Source organism: Typopeltis vanoorti, chromosome 3, assembly GCF_054136105.1.
Source record: "Typopeltis vanoorti isolate ZY-2024b chromosome 3, IOZ_Tvanoo_1.0, whole genome shotgun sequence".
Taxonomy (NCBI): domain Eukaryota; kingdom Metazoa; phylum Arthropoda; class Arachnida; order Uropygi; family Thelyphonidae; genus Typopeltis; species Typopeltis vanoorti.
Window position 1 is genome coordinate 107,625,220 of NC_143551.1, and position 20,312 is coordinate 107,645,531.

At 36.3% G+C, this 20,312-nt stretch overlaps 1 protein-coding gene across 5 annotated transcripts in view; it reads right to left on the reverse strand.

Moving 5' to 3' along the window:
- The window catches only part of asun (integrator complex subunit 13 asun), a 333,447-nt gene that overhangs the window by 261,952 nt on the left and 51,183 nt on the right, over window positions 1-20,312 (reverse strand). For 4 of the 5 annotated variants that reach the window (XM_090415856.1, XM_090415857.1, XM_090415854.1 and 1 more), the window contains 2 exons: window positions 12,163-12,237; window positions 5,502-5,704 (listed from right to left, as the gene is read on the reverse strand). In XM_090415856.1, the coding sequence (XP_090271982.1) occupies window positions 5,502-5,704; window positions 12,163-12,237 (278 nt within the window). The remainder of the gene's footprint in view (window positions 1-5,501; window positions 5,705-12,162; window positions 12,238-20,312) is intronic. The other variant, XM_090415858.1, reaches the window with a different exon arrangement.

Here is a 20,312-nt window from a genome sequence, read left to right on the forward strand (position 1 = left end):
TGATAGTTTCCTGCCTTTTCTAGATGTAAAACTGACCCACTCTTCTGGTAAACTTAAAATTTCAATGTATAGAAAGCCTACACATACCAACAGATATCTTCATAGTCAGTCCCATCACCTCCCTCCCCAAAAACTTGGAATAATTTCTACCTTGGGACATAGAGCTCGCTCTCTTCTTGATGACCCAAATGAACTTCAAAAAGAAATCAACTATCTCAAAACTACTTTCTTACTTAATGGATATTCTGAAAGAATTATTGAAAAATTCCTTCTTAATCTTCCTAGTCATCACACAGAAGAAATAAATACATTTAAAGGTAATATATCTATTCCTTACATAAGTTCAGTTTCACAAAAATTAGCCAAGGTTCTAAGAAAATACAATATCAGAACTTTGTTCACTCCACTTCCAAAAATCCGCTCCTTAATAAGCCACCCAAAACCTTGTCATCATCATCATCATCTTAAATATCCTGATGTGTACAAAATATGGTGTGATTGTGATATTCCTTATTTTGGCCAGACGGACAAATCTATTGAATTACGTATGGAGGAACACATGAGGGACATTGCTTACAAGAGACAGTGCCTTATCAAGCCATATCCTTTTCTCGGTTGATCCTAATGATGAAAACCCAAGTCATACAGTCCGCTGGGACAGATCTACTAACATCTTTCGTTGCCATGATGAATTGGAGAGAAAAATCATAGAATCTAGAGAAATCATCCTCAACTGAACATCTAAATAATAACTTGAGCTACAACCTCCCAGATACATTCAGCTGTAATCATGTACTGGCGTTCACGTGATACTGCAAGCACACACTCTCCCAACAATGCAACAAACGAAAGAACAGCTTTAAATACAACTATAAAATGTTCATGCTAATTATGTATAGAGACTCTCTATGTTGTTCATAGTTTTTTTAACCTTCAGCGTTTAGTGTTTTTTTTTCTTTTATAATGTCACCTGATGAAGGCTGTTATAAGCCGAAACTAGTCGTGTTTTACTATTAAACCCCTTTTTTACCTAACTCTCGGTTTAAGTCATTCAACTCTATTTTACAATATGTATTTCAACCGAGTCAATGAATCGTCATACATGTATATGGGGGATGGCAGAGCGCCCCCCCCCCAGTATATATATATATAAACTTAAAAACTCGAAAGAGGAAAACATTACTTCTGAGATATGTTTCTATACCATGAAGCAGTTCATAAAGATTAGATTTATTATTACGGGTAACTCCATGGAGTCAGTAGACTCATCGCGGGAGACCAAATTTGAACAAAAATTTTACCAAAATAAATAAATAAATAATCTTGGAAACTAGCATGTTACAAATATTGATGAATATGTGAAAACATGACCACCTGATGCAGAAAGGCCATGTTACATGGTCAAGCAAGCTCCCACCAGACATGGCATAGTGTAAAACACTGCTCAATATGAATGTGTTAAATTATTATTATTATTATTATTATTATTACCACGGGCTACTCCAGGAGTCCTTAGACTCATCGAGGGAGGCCCTAAACATCATGCTCACACAACTGTTCAACATTCTCACAGTATCTATCATACCTTGCCTTGAACTCGCTCACTGTCATAGCACCCACAACAGACTCTGGCAGCTTATTCCACTCATTTACCACTCTAAAAGTAAAGAACCCAGCTCTAACACCCCTACTAACCACGCTCTTGCCCAGCTTCCATGCGTGTCCCCTAGTTCTCCCACCACCAGTCCTGATCTCAAAAATATCATCTGAATTAATCCTACAGAATCCTTTTAGCAATTTGAATGTCTCAATCATATCTCCCCTTTTTCGCCTATCAACTAGTTTCTGCAACCCACAAATCTTCAACCTGTTCTCATATGGTGCATTCCATAGACCTGCTATCATCTTAGTCACTCGCCTCTGGATCCTCTCAACCTCCTCCCCATCAAGAAGGAACCGAGGTGACCAAATCTGGGCACAGTAGTCGAGATGAGGTCTTATCAGGGCTCGGTACAGAGGTACAATAACTTGTTTTTCTCTGCTCGTCAAGGTATTTTTCAACAACCAAGTGAGTTGATGAGCTGATTTAGCTACTTTCGCAATGTGCCCCCTAAACTTCATCTCCCTATCCACCAACACTCCCAAGTCCCTGGCCTCATCAATCTCTTGGAGTACAGTTCCACCAATGTGGTATACTGCTGCTAATCTTTTCACTCCGAAATGCATAACCTTACATTTTGTCACATTAAATTGACATCCATTCTCCTTAGTCCAGAACTCCAATCTATCTAAGTCATCTTGCAAGACTTTGACATCTTCTGCATTCACTATCGCCCTACCCAACTTTGCATCATCAGCGAACAAATGAACTGTCCCACTTAGACCATTCCCTATATCGTTAATGAACAGATTAAACAGCATTTGTCCAAGAACAGAACCCTGTGGCACACCACTAGTCACAGGCCGTTTTTTGGACTCTACTCCTGAATAAACTACTCTTTGATATCTCTCCATCAACCACCCAGCTATCCATCTCACCAACCCTATATCCATTCCCATATGTTGTAGTTTATGGATTAGAATTCCATGTGGTATCCTGTCAAACGCCTTTGCCAGGTCCAGCAGTATCACTGTAAACCCATTTCCCTTATCCAGTTCAGCCGTCACCCTGTTATAAAACTTGAGCAAGTTACTGAGGGCATGATCTACCCTTCACAAAGCCATGCTGTCCTATGTACAGTATCTCATTTTCATTATCCATTCCTGTATTTTTCCCTTGACTACTTTCTCCAAGACCTTGACAACGACTCCTGATATGCTGATTGGTCGGTAATTTGCAACCATAGTCTTGGATCCTCCTTTATGCAGTGGAACTATTTTCCCCTCTTTCCATGCCTTCGGGACTAAGCCAGACCTGAGACTCAGATTAAACAACATGGTCAAGGGCACTGATAATTCATTAGCCGCTTCATGCAAAACCCGTGCCGGTATACCATCCAATCCCACAGATGTATTCACATTAAGGTTCTGTAATAGACTATTCACCTCCACTTCATTCATCACAATTCCCATATAAACTAATGGTTCCTTCATTTTTTCAACGTCACCACCTGGATGATATACTTTTGCAAAGTGCGCGCTCAGTAACTCCACTATATCGACTGGTTCAGTGAACTCTTTACCATCGTCATTCCTTAAAATCATTTTGCCATGTACAGTTTTTTTCTTGCTTGCAGCATATTGAAAGAACTGTTTGGGATTCTCTTTTGCTTGCATAGCTAGTTTCCTTTCATAATCGGCTTTTGCTGTTTTTACCACACTCGTTACCCTTCTAGCCTGTACTTTACGTTCGTGTGCCTGCAGGTCACCCCCTTTCTTTAAATTCCCTCCATAGTTGTTTCTTTTTTTGCAGCTCAAGCTTAATGGTGTTATTCATCCATTTAACCCCTCCTTGTTTCACTATTCGGACCTTAGGTATACAATCAGCCATAACCTCTTGTAAATGCTCTTTGATCACTTCCCATGCTCTATCGACGTCCAGCCCTTGCAGTTGTACATGCCATGGCACTGATCCAAGCAATCTCCTAAGCTTGTCATACTTGCCAGCACGGTAATTCCACATATACCCTGTCTTAATCACAAATTTCACACCTTTATCCACCTCCCAGGTCAAGACCTTATGATCACTCTCACCAATAGGTGGCAACATGGTCATATTCATTACAGTCAAATTCTCAGATACTATTACCAGGTCAAGCACTCTCACACCCCTAGTATTTTCAATTACATGCTGTTTCAGATAGTTATCCCTTAATAATTGAATAAAATCCATTTCCTTCCTCACATGTGTCCTCTCCTCCTTCCAATCAATGTTACCATAGTTGAAATCCCCCATAATAATTACCCTCCTTCCACTCATTTCATCAATTTGTTTATGCATACCATCTATTCCATCACCTGGTCTATAGCAGCACCCAACTGTATATTTTATTCTGCCAGTATCAATCTCACACCAAATAGCCTCAAATGAGCTCCTTTCACTATCCTGCAATACTTCAATTCTCCTTGGCTGCAGTTCATCAGCTATCATCAATAACACCCCTCCCCCAATTTTATTCTCTCTGTCCCTCCTAAACATACTATAACCTACACATTCTATCCCACTAACTATATCATCTTCCGTCAGCCATGTTTCACTAATGCCAATAACCTGTGGCCAGGAAGAGCCAATCAAGGCCAAAAATTCTTCCTTCTTGTTCCTAATACTCCTGGCATTAGTATACATGAATTGCAGTGTTCCCTTTGTCCCACCCCTATGTTGATGCGTTATTCTAAATATCCCATTCCCATTTTTTGTCCTTATTGCTGGCTCAGGTACATTATATACATTTTTACACTCAACTGTCTCACTGATGTCTGGATATCCACTTCCCCCCCCTCCTTGGTAGTTCTAGTTTCCCTGGTTCTGCACATCCATTTTTCACTTCATTCAGCAACACTTTTTCCAGTCTCCACACACCAAGTCCATTCAAATGCAGTCCATCCATCTTGTATAAGTCCTTTCGCCCATCAAACTCATTCCACACCACACCGTCCGCATAACCTGCGCATAATATCATTTGCGATTATGGCCCTCCTTCTAAACTCCTCTCTGTCATACCGTGGTAACAGACTCACCATTCTAACTCTGTCACTCTTTTCTTTCACTACCTTTAACAATACTTTCAAGTCCTCTCTCATAAAAAATTTATCACCTTTCAATTCATTCGTACCAGCCACAATTGTTATTTCTTTCACCCTCTGTTTTTGCACTCTAATGCTCTCACTTACATCCTTAAATTTCGCACCCGGCAAGTACGATTTAGTTACACTCCCATCTATTACTCCTCTTAATAACGAGTCACCATACAATACTCTCTCCTTCATTTCGGAAACTCGCCCACGCTGTTTATTTCCGTTAGCCGAATCACTCTGGAAAGAGTTTTGCAGGTGCTCTAATTGCTGCTGCGCATCTTGTATCACTGCACGCAGCCTAGCAATCTCACTTCCTACAAATAATTCCTCATTTTTTTTATCATTCAAACCATTTTCTCTTTCTGTATAATTGCTCTCACTCTTTCTTAGATCACTGCTCACATTGCCATCTTGTACACCGCAATTCCCTATCGAGCCACTATTTTCACTCGCATTCTGGCTTTCTTCAACCATAAAAAAATTTCCTCTAGTCGGCGACTAGATTCGAACCACCAAATCCTTTCTTCGTGCGGTCAAGCGCTATAGAGTGCAAATGCCACTTCTACTGAGCTACACAAGCTCTCAATTATAAGCAGAAATAAACAACACACCAAGTTACAAGCAATTATATACATATTTGAATTACAGATGAATAAGAGTTTGGCATTTACAGTTCTAGTCAAGCTTACTATTCCTCTAAGCTGTGTTAAATAAAAACTGAAAGAAGAATTTTTGTCATTAAAAAACAACAACAACAACAACATTACCTCTTCACGGAAGTGATGCAGATAACTCGTCCTCTGTTCATTACTTTGCCTGCACTTTCTGTCAATGAAGTTCTTTTCTCATGCTGAACTTCACTGCATTGACATAATACTTCAATTGCAGCAGTCAGTCCATGTAAAATATTACATTCTCGGGAATTTGAACCTACTACTGGTGCTCCAACTCTGGCTAGTTCTATCATTAACTAAGGGATATTATTGAAAAATTAAAATTAATGCTGAATAAAATTACAATGATTAGTGTTTGAATACCACAGATTTTATATCATTAAACTTAACAGATTAGATATGAGAACTGTGTAGCTGCAACAGCACTTCACAAGGTTGGAATGCAGCCACCTGTTATTTTCAAGATATTAAAAATACTTGGGATCAGTAGGATGTTTGTGTATCAGACTATTTACCTTTATAATGATACAGAAGATGTATCTGGTCATCAAAGAACTAACCAACCAGGCTGCATTAGGACACAACAGCTTGTGAGGGCTGTTAAAGGCACACTTCACTGTAATCCTGTGAGAACATAGAAAGTAATGTCGTGAGTGATGAATGATTAGCAGAGAATGATATCAAATGCACTAACTGGTGACCTTTGATGAGCAGCTACTGTCGTTCTACTGGCCACTTCTTAACATCACAATTTATGCAGCAGAAGGTGATAAAATCAAAGGCACTTTTCCAGCGATATGCAAACAGATACAGAGATATCCTCTTCACAGATAAGAAGATTTTCACCAATGAAGAGATGTTTACCTGCCAATACAGGGTTTCTCAAAAAAATGTATACACACTTTGAATGATCATAAAGTTGGTATTTATTATAATACAGTTAACTTTCACATTGTAAAGTACAGTACATAAATGTACTTTTCATCCCTCGACGTCTGTATTCAAACTGATGACCGTCATGGTCCAGGCACCTCTGATAACGTGCAGCAATGGAATTGCAAACACTGAGAATCATTTCGTCTTGTAGCTGGATGTATTCTCTTTCGACTGCTGCTTTCAAGTCTTCGACTGTTGCCAGTTTTGAAGTGTAAATTTTATCATTGATAAATTTCCATAAGATGAAGTCCATTGGCTGGTGAACGGGGGGGGGGGGGGGTATTCGACAGAATCTCTTCTTCTAACCCATCTGTTGGGTACAGTCTCATCAAGATAGGCCCTCACATCTCGATGGTAGTGTGAGGGTGCCCCATCTTGTTGAAAATAGAAGTCCTCATCCTCAAAGTCCTCTTGAATATGTGGCATGACAGCTTTGTGCAGCAAGTTCAAGTAATTGGCACCAGTCACAGTACCGTCAAAAAGAATGGTCCAAGATGTTTCTCTATAATATGCAGATTCTCAGGTGCCAAGTAAGTGCAATTGTACCAGTTAATTGACCCATTTAATTTAAATGTGGCCTCATCATTCCACACAATTCGTCTTGGAAATTGCACGTCCTCTTCACATTTTTCCAAGTACCACTCACAAAACTGCATTCTATCCGGATCATCTTCGTTGAGAGTGTGTACTCTTCTTGGAATGGAACTTTTCCAATGACTGCACTTCAACATGCGATGGCCAGATTTTGATATTCCTATCTCACGAAATGCTTGTCGCACAGATTTTCTTGAACTTTGACAATATGTTTCAATCAACCTTTCTTCTGTTGCGGGCCTCTTAGCTATTCGTGGTCTTCCTGAACGTTGCTTATGGACATTTTGAACAGTTCCATCTTCTTAAAATTTATCTCTAATTCCAGTGATAGCAAGTTTCGTAAGTGGATCTCACTGAAATTCTCTTCTAAACTGTCTTTGCACTTCCACTACGCTTTCATACTTCCAGTAGCATTTTAGGATAAATTTTCTTTCCTCAAAGCTTAGTCTGGTTTCAGCCATTATTTCAAATCCGTTAAAAACCTGCAAAATAACGAAAATTAAGTCAGTCATCAGCTATTGAAGTGTGTATACATTTTTCTGAGACACCCTGTATGATCAAGTATATGCCCCAGATAGTCGCACAGCACATGCCATAGCACCCAGGATTCAGAGAGGTCATCATCATGAATCAGTGATGACTTGGTGAGGTGACGTATCCAGAATATCCAAGTTGCATTTCTGTAAGAAAGGGTCAAAACCTCAGCCAAAGACACCATGCTGGAACCTGTGATATGGCCCCCTGAACAACACCTTGTTTCGCAGTAGGCAGTGGATCTTTCAACAGGACTCAGTCCCTGCACACAAGGCAAGGACCACACAACAGTAGTTGGAGGTGAATGTGTCCAACCACATTATCACGATCTGATTGGCTGTCCGGAAGTCCCGATCTGAATCCTTTGAACTTCAAAGTGTGGTCGGAGCTTGGGAGAGTAGCCAGCAAGAAACAATACCCAGCATCACTGAACTGAAGGGATTTGTAGCAAGGCAAGCAGTGGCAGTGTTTCTGTTGGATGTTGTGCGTGAAACGATCGATATGTGGCCTCACAGACTTCGGGCATGCATGAAGACAAAAGGGGGGACAATTTGAACATTGAGTGTTGCTATATGCACATTATGAATGTGATTTGTATGTGCTGAAAGCTGTAAATGATTTACTGATTGATTAAAAGTTATGCACTATTTATATAAGTTATAACAGCATTTATGGCTAAACTAGGTATTTGCATCAACCCTAAATGTGAGTGCAATCATAACAGATGACAAACTACGAGAACTGAAGAAGGCACTGAAAACACAGTAAAAAGATACATTTTACATCATGTAGAAAGAACGAGAAACTCAGAACAGATAACTGACTTTAAAATTCGAAACTTGTTCTGTCATTTTGAAGAAACCAAGAAGTAGTATGGAGGGAGGTTCTTTATCAAATAAATGAAAACCAAACAAAACAGAACTGAAGAATGTGAAAAATATGTAGCTTCTTTGAAAATAAAAACATCCGAAGGTACTAGAAGGATCATAATCCATCTATATACCAACAAGCATTCACAGTAATACGAAAGCTCACGCTTTCATTTATTACATGCTGCAATAAATGAAGGTAGTCAACACTCAATTAATAGTTAAGAGACTTCCATGCAAGAAATAAGAAGATTCCATCTGAATAGAAATCAAATAGAAAGTACAGCTTCAGACTGTAAAAGCTCAAAGAAGAAAGTTAAGTTCAGTTTGCACAAGTAATTCCTATTGAAAGTTTTTCCACTTGGTTAAACTATAAATTAAAGATGCCAAGAAATTATATTCTTGGTTTAATCCTTTATCCAAGTGTAAGCAAACAAAGTTTGTGCGTGAAGTAACTTCACAATGTGATGTGAAGTCATTAGCCTCTATATACGAGTTGCCCAGCCGTGAAATTACTTCATGCGCAAACTTTGCTTGCTTATACCTGGATAAAGAATTAAACCAAGAATATAATTTCTTGGCATCCTTAATTTATAGAAAATCCCTGGCAAATTCCTTCTTCAAAAGGAAATTCGTAATAATATGGACATGGTGTTCTCCACATAACTCAACAGCTGAAACAGATTACATACTAGTTCAAAATGCAGAAACTAGAAGATGAAGATGATAAATCATTTTAACACGAATACACATTCAGTTTAGTTAGACGCACCATTCAAACTTACTTTACATTCCAAGTTTCAGAAAAAATATGTTCATAAAATAATGCTGAATAATGTTGATGCATACAAAACTATCCTCAAATAAAGATAGAATATGCAGAAACATACTCTTTAGCCATATGGAAACAGCAATTAAAGCTTAAAATAAACCAATCATAAATATCCAGAGGAAAAAAACAAGGTTCTCACCAAAGAAACAGTAAGAAAAGAGGGGGGGGGGAGTATTGTTCAAGAATAGAAATGACTCACTAAAAAATAAAATAAAATATGCTAAACTCAAAAAGAAGATTAGAAAAGACATGAGGAATGCTAACACTGTTAACAAAGAAAGTCTTAGGAAAATAATACAGGTTAAAAATAGCAAAAGATGAGATACCTATGGGAAGAAATGAAACTGACTAAAAAAAGGGAGAACTCACAAAAAACAGAGAATAAATCTTAAAAATAACAAGTAATTCCTGTAACTAACTAACCTGCAAGAAACAACTTCCCTATACCATCAAAGGTCTGTTATTGGATAACACAGAAGATGTCCCACAAATGACAAGCGCAGTTTAGAAAAAGACATATGAGAATTTAAAAAAAAAAAAAAAAAAATCAAAAAATTCCTACCGAAGATGAGATAATCTAGTGCCTCCATATTATAATCAACTGGAAAAACTTTCAACATCTAGACATGCACAGAAGTGTCTCTGATCCAGAGTATTTTAATAATAAGGGGGTACCTTTTAACTACTTGTATATGAGAAATATATGATTTCTGCATTACTTTGACTCTTAATTTGATTATTATACAAAATAAAATTGCAAAGAAATTATATTCTTGTTTTATCCTATATCCAAGTGAAAGCAAACAAAATTTGCTTCCTTTATTCCTAAAGGATAAAATAAGAATATAATTTCATGGCAACTTTATTTTGTATGATTACCAAGTGGAAAACTTTCAACCTCTAGCCCTGATCCAGAATATTTCAATAATAAGGTGATACACCTTTTCACTTGTTGTCTATGGGAAATATATGATTGTTGCAAGGATCTTGCTCTCACTGGTGACATTTTATGAATGTTCATCTTTGGGCTTGATTCTGGGAGAGTAGTGCTTCTGCTTGGTGGCAAGTTTTTGCCTATCACTGAGTAGAGGCACCAATGAGAGTTGGATAAGTTTAGGAGTGATCCTTTTGGATCACTCACTGAGATCAAGAGTGATCTTGTAGATCACTCAAAGTTAGAGAGAGAGATACCCCTGCACCTTAACAGTACCTCAATAAAGCTTGAAACCTGGGTAGTGACCCTTCCCATAATGCATAGCATTATATATGTCTGAAAAAAGGTGTGCTTTACATTATGGGATACTAAGGCAATTAATGTGAAGTCATTAGCCCCCATATATAAGTAGCTCAGTCGTGAAGATACTTTAATGCACCCTTATCTTACATTAATGTTCAGCAATAAGAAAACACATTTTATCTAACTGTTATTCATCATCCATATGAAGTGACATTAAATATGATACTAAAATAGGAGACGTTAAGCTTAGTCCTTTATGTGTGTATTATCCTCCTTTTAAATACATTTGCTACTGGTATGAAAATCAGCGATAAAAACAAAAAACTGCATTTTCTGTAGAAAACTCAGAGTAAATACTGAATTAAGCACAATCTTAAAGAAGATGGCAAATTAAATATGGAAATGGATAATAGAATAACTAAGCTTGGACTGGTATGCTGAATGGCTTTTAGTATTCTATTCTTGAGAGACACACTTGTGACACTAAATTAAGAATTATAAACACGTTAACACAAGAATATTTTAATGTTTGCCAAATATTTCAGTCTGAAACTAACAGACTATCCTCAGTGGATTGATAGGAACAGTTTTTACAAGGTGGAATACAAACAATTGATCATTCAAAAGTAGAACGAGCCACATGATGTTATATTGCTAAGCATTAAAGAGAGGTAAATTTCATCAGAGTGATGAATAAATTATAGGTATTAATTCACAGTTTCATATAACAATCTTAATTTATAAATTCAATTAAAGATAACATTAGACTAATGTAAGAATTAAAGGTCTTAATTAAAAAAAAAAATTATTCGTCACTCTGATGAAATTTACCACTCTTTAATGCTTAGCAATGTAACATGTGGCTCGTTCTACTTTTGAATAATCAATTGTTTGTATTCCACCTTGTAAAAAACTGTTCCTATCAAGCCAGTGGGGGATAGTCTGTTAGTTTCAGACTGAAATATTTGGCAAACATTAAAATATTCTTATGTTAACATGTTTATAATTCTGCTTTTAGTATTAATGATTAATCATTTTATGTTGAATGATGTGAACAACATCAAGAGAACAAAATAAATCAAATTATTTTGCAAGCTTCTAATAATTTGCTTGATTTCAAATCAGAGCACAAAAATACTTGTCACATGTACATAGGCACTCAATCAGTTATTTATAGACAATTCAAATTTTAATATGAAAAAAAGAACCTAATCAAGTTGCTTTCTAGGACCAGACAAGGAATTTTATTCATAGCTGTTATGTTAGAAGTAGATTTAAAACAACTGTTCCCTTCTCCCTTAGAGTTTTGGAAAATTTATGCAAGCATACTTATTGGGGTTAAGATTAATACTTCATAGCCAATGCTGCCTCTACAAATAGTCCCTCAGACTTGCAGTGACATCTAGTCAGCACTGTGGTTCCTATTTAATTGTGTGTGTGTGTGTGTGTGTGTGTGTGTGTGTGTGTGTGTGTGTGTGTGTGTGTGTGTGTGTGTGTGTGTGTGTGTGTGTGTGTGTGTGTGTGTTATCACTATTCAAAGCATGGTCTATTGGTCGTTACTTATCAAACATGATAAATGACTGAATGAACTGAACAATATTCAAAAATTTGCAAATAAAACTGAATTAAAATATTTTAATATTTTATTTTATAATATTTTATTTACACTATAAGAATAAACACACAAAATCTTATTTTTTATTTAGTTAAAAGTGAAATACAAGAGAGTTCAAATAAAAAACCTCAGCTTACGTGAGATAAGTTCTGTTCTTCCTTATTCCACGAATTCAAAAAATGAGCACTGTTATCACTAACAATGCACTGTATCTGTAGGAAGAAAAGGTGAGCTATTTATCAGTATATTGAAAAATTTCAACTATTCATTAATATTGAAATTATTTCAAAAATTACTGAGGCATATCTAACCTCAACCACTTATGGAAATAATGCATGATAGGTTCAGAAACTTTTGTGAATGAGAATCATATAAAATATAAGTATTAATCTCCTGTCTTCTTCTTCTGCATATCCATGTACAAATGGGGACCAGTATACCTCTCTTGGATTACTAATGAATCAACTAATGAACAAGAAACATATTTTTAAAATGTAAAAACAATTACAAAGAAAATAAAAAGAACACCAACACTGATATTAGAACTGGATTCTGAACAACTAACTTAAAATAACAATATATATTTCTTTGAACACTTAAATCATTTCTATTAATGATTTAAGATTAAATATAATTTATCCACTCTACCAGCCATGGCATGTTTAGAATTGCTCAAAACATGGGTGAGAAATATCTACTGAAATTGAAATAACATACAGGAAATAAAATGGTTGATATATTTAATCTACATGGACTCTGGTAGTTAAATTGTATTTTTTTAAATGCAACTGAAAGACGTGTATCAAGTTTAATCACTGAAAGACTGTATTGAACAGTGGCTATTAATTATGGTTCTGTTGTCTAGATCTATTTTCTAAACCACAAATTGCAACTGTGTCCCCTATATATACATCACACAAAGTTAATGTTTTACACATACTTATAATTACTACAATAGTTGTAATTATACTAAGCAAGTCTTTTAGGATAAATTAAACTTGCCAAGAAATGATATTCTTGTTTAACCATTTACCCAATGTAAGCAAAGTTTGCATGTGAAGTATCTTCATGACTAGTATATAGAGGCTAAGGACCTCACATTAATTGCCTTAATATCCCATAATGCCAATTGCATCTCCTGTTTGATATGAATGATGCTACTATGCATTATGGGAAGGGTCACTACCCAGACTAGTTTCAATGTTTATAGAGGTACAGTTTAAGTGCGAGGGTACCTCTCCCAAAAATTCTGTGTTATCTACAAGATCCCTACTAAACTTACCAAAATCTCAGTCAGCCAGCAGTGGCTCTACTCATGACAGGCTAAAGCCTACCACCATCTAGAACTGCCTCTATTTCATTGGAATCAAGCCCAACATGAACATTATTAAAATGTCATCAGTGGGAACCAGATCCCAGAAGATATTGTTCAAATCATCTCAGTTGCAACCTTTCTTGGGGTACTGTTAAAGTGGGAGTACCTCTCCAAAAACTCTTAGTGATCTTGTACATCACTCTAAATCTCACAAGTGATCTCAAAGGATTACTATTAAACTCATCACTCCTGACCTGAATCACTCCAGTACAAGAAGGTTAGCTGTGGCTCCACTCAGTGACAGGCAAAAACTTGTCACCAACCAGAACTGCTCTATTCTCCAAGAAGCAAGCAAGCTCCCAGATGAAATCTGTTTTAATACAGGGGTTACCCATCTATTTCCAATGACATGATACACCTCAACTTGACTCATCTAGTCTTCATAATTCATGATTATTCAATATTTCATCATATTTAGTTTCCTTCTCTTGTGCTTGATTAAAAATGAAAGTGATACAAATGTAACCTAAAGAACCTGAGGATGATTGGTTCCTTCCCAACCAACCACCTAGAGAAGGCCAGTGCTGCCTGGGTTCATCATCCACACATCCTCAAAGGTATCATTTTTAACCTAAAGATACAAAAAAGAATGCTGTCAGAACAAAAGTAAACAGAATTTGGTCTCTTAATTCTGAAATGGTGCACCTTTTTTGTTTGCATTTTTTGTCTCCTAGTGTCTCTTTCTGTATGTAGAAATCTGAATGTCGAACAATAAACATGAAAAACAATGTTTTACATCACCGTTATGTTATTATAGTTTCTAGTATAGAAAGTGTCTTTTCCTTACTTTTCACAAGTGAAATCTTAGTTCATTTATAACGAACAACTGAATTTTGTCAGGAGAGTTTATTTTTCACTAGGTTAGACTATAATAAATTTAGTTTAATCCTTTATCCCAGTGAGAGCAAACAAAGTTTGCACCCAAAAATATCTTCAGGACTGAATATAGTGTTGTCCTATCTTACCTGGTTAAGTAGTACAACACCAAGCAACTCGTAGCAAAGTTGGAGCAAACTCTGGGCCTGGCTCCGACTGAAGAGACCTCAATAAAGGTCGAAACTAGTCTGAGTAGTGGCCAATCCCTTAATGCATAACAGTATACATGTCTGCAAGGAGATGTGTTTAGCATTATGGGAGATAATGGGATAGGAGTGTTGGTAGCTTGCTCCACCTTTGCTACTAGTTGCTTGGTGTTGTACTACTTACCCAGGTAAGATAGGACAACACTATATTCAGTCCTTGAGATATTTTCAGGTGCAAACTTTGTTTGCTCTCACTGGGATAAAGGATTAAACTAAATTTATTATTATTGAATTTTGTCAGGGTCGAGAAAATTGTAAAACGATCACTTTCTCAGATGTTAGCGATGGGTTCTTGTTTTTTCGTGAAATCTCACCCAAAGTTTTGCAGCCAGAGAAGAGCTATAGAAGGCACTGGTGTCTATGTTTTGGCATATATCACATAAAGAATCAGAGAATCCAAAGTATCCCCATTTGATGGCACTTATGGTAGCCATCCATAAGCTACCCTCCTTGCAAAATCTCTCCAACTAGGGTATCCTTGGAGCTTTATTAGGGTTTTTTTTTCAACAAAATGTCATTATTTGTTCCTAGTTCCAGTTCTTGATGCAAAAATTGGAATATAACTTCATACCACTGTTTGTACTGTGGAAACTTGTTTTTGACTGCACGAGCAAGATCTAACAAGTAGTACTGGAGTATTCAGGAATTAATTCTGCTTTAGGGCCTGTATAGTTTGCTGTTTCGAAGAACTAGAGATTCTAACCTAAAAAGTAAGGGAGTAGATCTGCACCTGAGTGGTTAGAATGTAATAGTTTTCTGATGCTACAAATTGTTTATAAATCTGTATTTGAGAACTGGTAGACCATACTCTCCTTTTTTTGCAGACAGTTGAAGGAATTCATTTTTAGCTTTTTTTTTTATAACTATTATGCCAAAGAAATTTTATTGGTCAACTGTATAGCTGTTGGTCTTCTGCTTCCGTGATATCTGAAATATTGATAACACACTGCAATGCAGGGAAAAAGACTATTTTAAGTACGGTTACTCTTGATGTGAAACTGAGGAGTACAATTTTCCAATCTTTTAAGATTTCTAATTTGACTATGTCTGGAGGAAATTCTTGGTGCAGTATTTGAATTTGTAATAAAGTTCGGTTATTTTTCCTTCAAAACCCAGTTATACACAAATCGAAGGAACAGCAATGGGTAATCCTATATCTCCTGCTATTGCCAACTTCTTCATGGAGCACTTTGAACAACGTATTTTTAACAACATTTTACCTAGACATAACCATTGGTTCAGATATGTGGACAACATTTTTGCCATATGGAAGGGCACTTCTGAAGAATTACAACAGTTTCTCTCAAAAATAAATACACTTCATCCAAGGATCCAGTTCACCCTAGAAGTAAATAAGCAGTTAGCCTTTCTAAATCTCTGAATTCTTTGCCAACCAGATGGTAACCTACAATTCGCAGTCTATAGGAAGGAGACTCATACAAGCCAATCCATCGAGCCCACGCCTTTTGTTCTTTGGAACAACTATTACAGAAAGAATTGCAATATATTAATTCCTCCTTCTTATCCAATGGATATAAGAACACCTTCATAAAAAGAGTGTTGAGTAGTCCTCTTTAAATACAGAAGAAATAATGCGTATACCTATCCCCTATGTGCAAACCATTAGTGAACGTATAGCTAAAGTGTTAAAATCACTAAATATTTGTGTTGCCTTTCGACCCATCAGAAAAAATCTCCACATTCCTCATGTCTCCAAAGGACAAGCTCCCACACCTCAGCTACCCAGGTGTCTACCAGATTCCCTGCTCTTGTGGGTTATAATATTTTGGACAAACAGGAAGATCTGCTCTTATCCGGTTAGAAGAACACAAGTCGTATATTCAGTATCTTGAACCTGAACAGTCTGGACTTGCTGAGCATGTCCAGACTGTTCTAGAACACTAGACAGAGTTCATTGGAACAAGACAAAAGTTGGTTCCTTGTGGAACAATTTTACAAAGAAACATGTGAAACGTTACTTCACTCCCCTAACTTCGGATGGTCTACATCTATCCCCTTTGTGGGAGATAGTAATCTATAAATCAGCTAACTTTCCTAACTTTTGTAACTGTATACACACATATATATATAGTTTTTTGTTTTTTTAAATAAGTTTAGAAAATTTAAGGACTATTTTTAGTTATCTTGCTTTAGCTACTTAGGTGATGCCTTGTGAATATGTCAGTTGTTGTTTAATTAGCCTTCGTACTTCCACTGATAATGCCTGTGATATTCAGGTCAAAATTCTACTAAAAAAGAAGATTTTAAGTGAGTTAATTCCGTTATTATAATTTGTAAGTAATATGTCTACTCACAGCATTTCATTACTGAAACTTAACTTAAATTTGTGGTTTGCAGTGATTATTCAGAATCTAGTTATTGCTCTTCTCTCCATCATATAAAAGTAGCTATTGAATTTATTTTCTGTGTATTACTGGATTTTCCTTGTGATTTTATCTTCTGATATACCTTCTTTCAAGGTTACATGGTGGTCAGCATTCATTGCGAAGAATTTATGAAGATAAAAACACAAGTGTTGGAGTAATTACTTTACTTATAATTATGAAAATAATACTCAACGTTTTCACCTCTGTATTGAGGTCACATCAGGAAAACATACATATGCACAGGACATAAGTCTAAATATTTTGTTAATAATTTACCCTAGCCTGACTATGGTGAAAAAGAAAACCACAACAACAATAAAATAAAATAAAATAATAATAAATTATACACAAATATAAATTAATGAAATAAAATAAATTTTTATACATATAAGTCTAATAATAAACAGATGATAAAAAAATAAAAGTAAAAAACATCATCATCATCAAATTCCTGATATATACCCTCAAGGGAGGGTGTGTACAGGATATGATAGTACTACATGAAAACTAACGTCATTACTAACCTCCTATCTACAATTTTCCTCCAAATCAGTCTGTTACTTGTCAAGACTCCAACATTATCAGATCTTATATTTCTATCGTCTATGGCACTTTGTACCATATTAATCCACCTATATCTTGGTCTTCCTCTGGGTTGTTTTGCTGCCAACCTGGCAGAGAACACTTGTTTTGCTAATCTTTCCTCGCCCATTCTGTTTAAGTGACCATACCACCTGAGATTAGCTCTGATAACGCATTCCTGGATGCCGACAATGTTAAGTTCTTTCCTAATATCCTCGTTTTTAATATGATATTGCCATTGATGCCATCTGTTCATGCCTATAATTCTTTCTCAGGACTCTCATATCTGCGGTCCCTAGTCTTTGGTCAAGTGTTTTACTTCTGATCCAGCTCTCAGATCCATAAGCTAAAACTGGTTTGAACACTGTCTTGTATACAGCTAATTTAGTATTCTGACTAATTTTCTCTTAATTCCATATGAATTTATTCAATTGACTTCCTACCATACCAGCTTTGTTGAGTCTGTTGTCTATTTCCATATTTAATTTACCATCTTCACTAAAAATCATGCCTAAGTAGCTGAAATGTTTTACTTGTTTCACAAGGTTCTCCATTCACAACACAGTTGACATTTTCAACAATTCTACCTATTTTCGTTGTCTTTGTCTTTTTAATGCTGACCTTCATACCATATCTATTACAACAGTTATTCAATTTAGTCAGGGAATTTTGCAAACTTGTAGTGAATTTATTTAGAAGTATAACTTCGTCCACATAAAGCAAAGAGCTGACATTAACATCTCCAATTCTGATTTCATGTTTAATACCAATTTCCTTCATAATGTGATCCATATAGACAATGAATAAGAGGAGATAATGTACATCCTTGTCTCACACCAGATTTAACATTAAACCATCTTCTTGTACTTCCTTCAATTTTAACTGCCGACTTACAACTCAAATAAAGACTAAGTATTGCTTGATATAATGCCCCACTGACACCATATAACTGTAGCGTATTGAATAGCTTCTCTCTCTTGATACCTTGTCATATGCCTTTTCCAGATCGACAAAACTTAAATAAAGATCTTTGTTATATTCACATGCTTTCTCAACTATTTGTCGTAAAGTGAAGATCTGTGACAGCCTCTATTTGGCCTGAATCCAGCTTGTTCTTCACCAAACTTTTCTTCCACAATTCTTCTCAACTGTTTCTCAAGTATACTTGCATAGATCTTGCCAGGAACACTCAGTAGGGAAATACCTCTGCAATTCTCACATTCAGTTTTATTTCTCTTTTTTATATATGGGTACTATCAGAGCTCTAACATTCTTTTCATATTGAAAAGAATGTTATTCTTTTCAATATGAAATTCAATTTTATCCTGCTCGAGACTAAATAGTGATCACTTCCAATTTCAAATCCTCTGTACACTCTGGTTTCCTGCACCAGGGAGAAAACATCACTATCAACAATAACATAGTCAATGAGACTTTTCTTATTCCTTGCTTCTTCTCTCCATATGAATTTGTGCACATTTTTATGTTGGAACATGGTGTTAGTAATAACCGGTCCATGTTCTGAGCAGAAATCCAACAGGTATTTGCCATTATTATTAGCTTTGCTCTTTTCTCCAAATTTTCCTAAATATTTATTTATGTCTGACAATCATTTCCTACTCTGCTATTTAGAATCCAACAAGGACCAACTTTTCCTTTTTCATTGTGTAAGTTGTTTTTTCTAAAGCTTCAAAAAATTCCTCCACTTCTACCTTAGTAGAACCTTTTGTGGGACCATAGGCACAAATAAGTCTCATTGTCCAATTCCCCATTCTGATATTAGCCCACATCACTCTACTTGCGACTGCCTGCCATTCAAGAAGATTAGCCTCGTATTTTGTGTTGAATACTATGGCTACTCCTTCTTTTCATTGATTGTCATTGCCTGAATATAACATTTTGTATTTACTGCTCAGAAAGATCTAACCAGTTTTTGTCTATTTTGTTTCAGTCACCCCTATTATGTCGATCTGGTACTTATCTAATTCCTCAGCTAGCTCCATTTCTTTGCCATTCAGGCTTCTTATGTTGATAGTACTGATCTTTAACTCTGGTGATGTTGAGTTGTGGTGCACTTTCAGATTTGTTCCAGTAGCTGACTTTTCGCTGTTAGCCCTGGTTCCCTGGCGAAAACAAGGAGGGGGGGGGGGGCTTGTTTAACTGGGCAATGCCCCAGCCGGCATGAAATTTTGTCATTTTGTATCATCATTTTGTATATTGGTTTAAGCCAATAAGAATACAATTTGGTTGGCTAAATCCCAACAGGGTGCACCACGAGAAGGTGAGGATTGGACATTAGGTCAGAAACCCTGGTTGGTTCTCCGCATTCCTTTAAATGCTATGTGGAGGTCTCCTCTCAGTTATACAGCTTTGACCTTTAAGTTACCTTGAGCAATATATACAAAATATTATACTCAGGCAATGACAATCAAGGAAAAGAAGGAGTAGCCATAGTATTCAACACAAAATACGAGGCTGATCTTCTTGAATGGCAGGCAGTCTCAAGTAGAGTGATGTGGGCAAATATCAGAATGGGGAACTGGACAATGAGACCTATTTGTGCCATGGTCCCACAGAAGGTTCTACTCAGGTAGATGTGAAGGAATTTTTTGAGGCTTTAGAGAAAGCAACTGACACAATGAAAAATTAAAAGTTGGTCCTTGTTCGGGATCTAAATAGCAGAGTAGGAAATGATTGTCAGACATACAAAAATATATTGGGAAAATTTGGAGAAAAAAGCAAAGTTAATAATAATGGCAAATACCTGTTGGATTTCTGCTGGTTATTTCTAACACAATGTTCCAACATAAAAAAAGTTTTATAGTGAAATTACATTAAACACATCTCTACAGTCCTCTTAT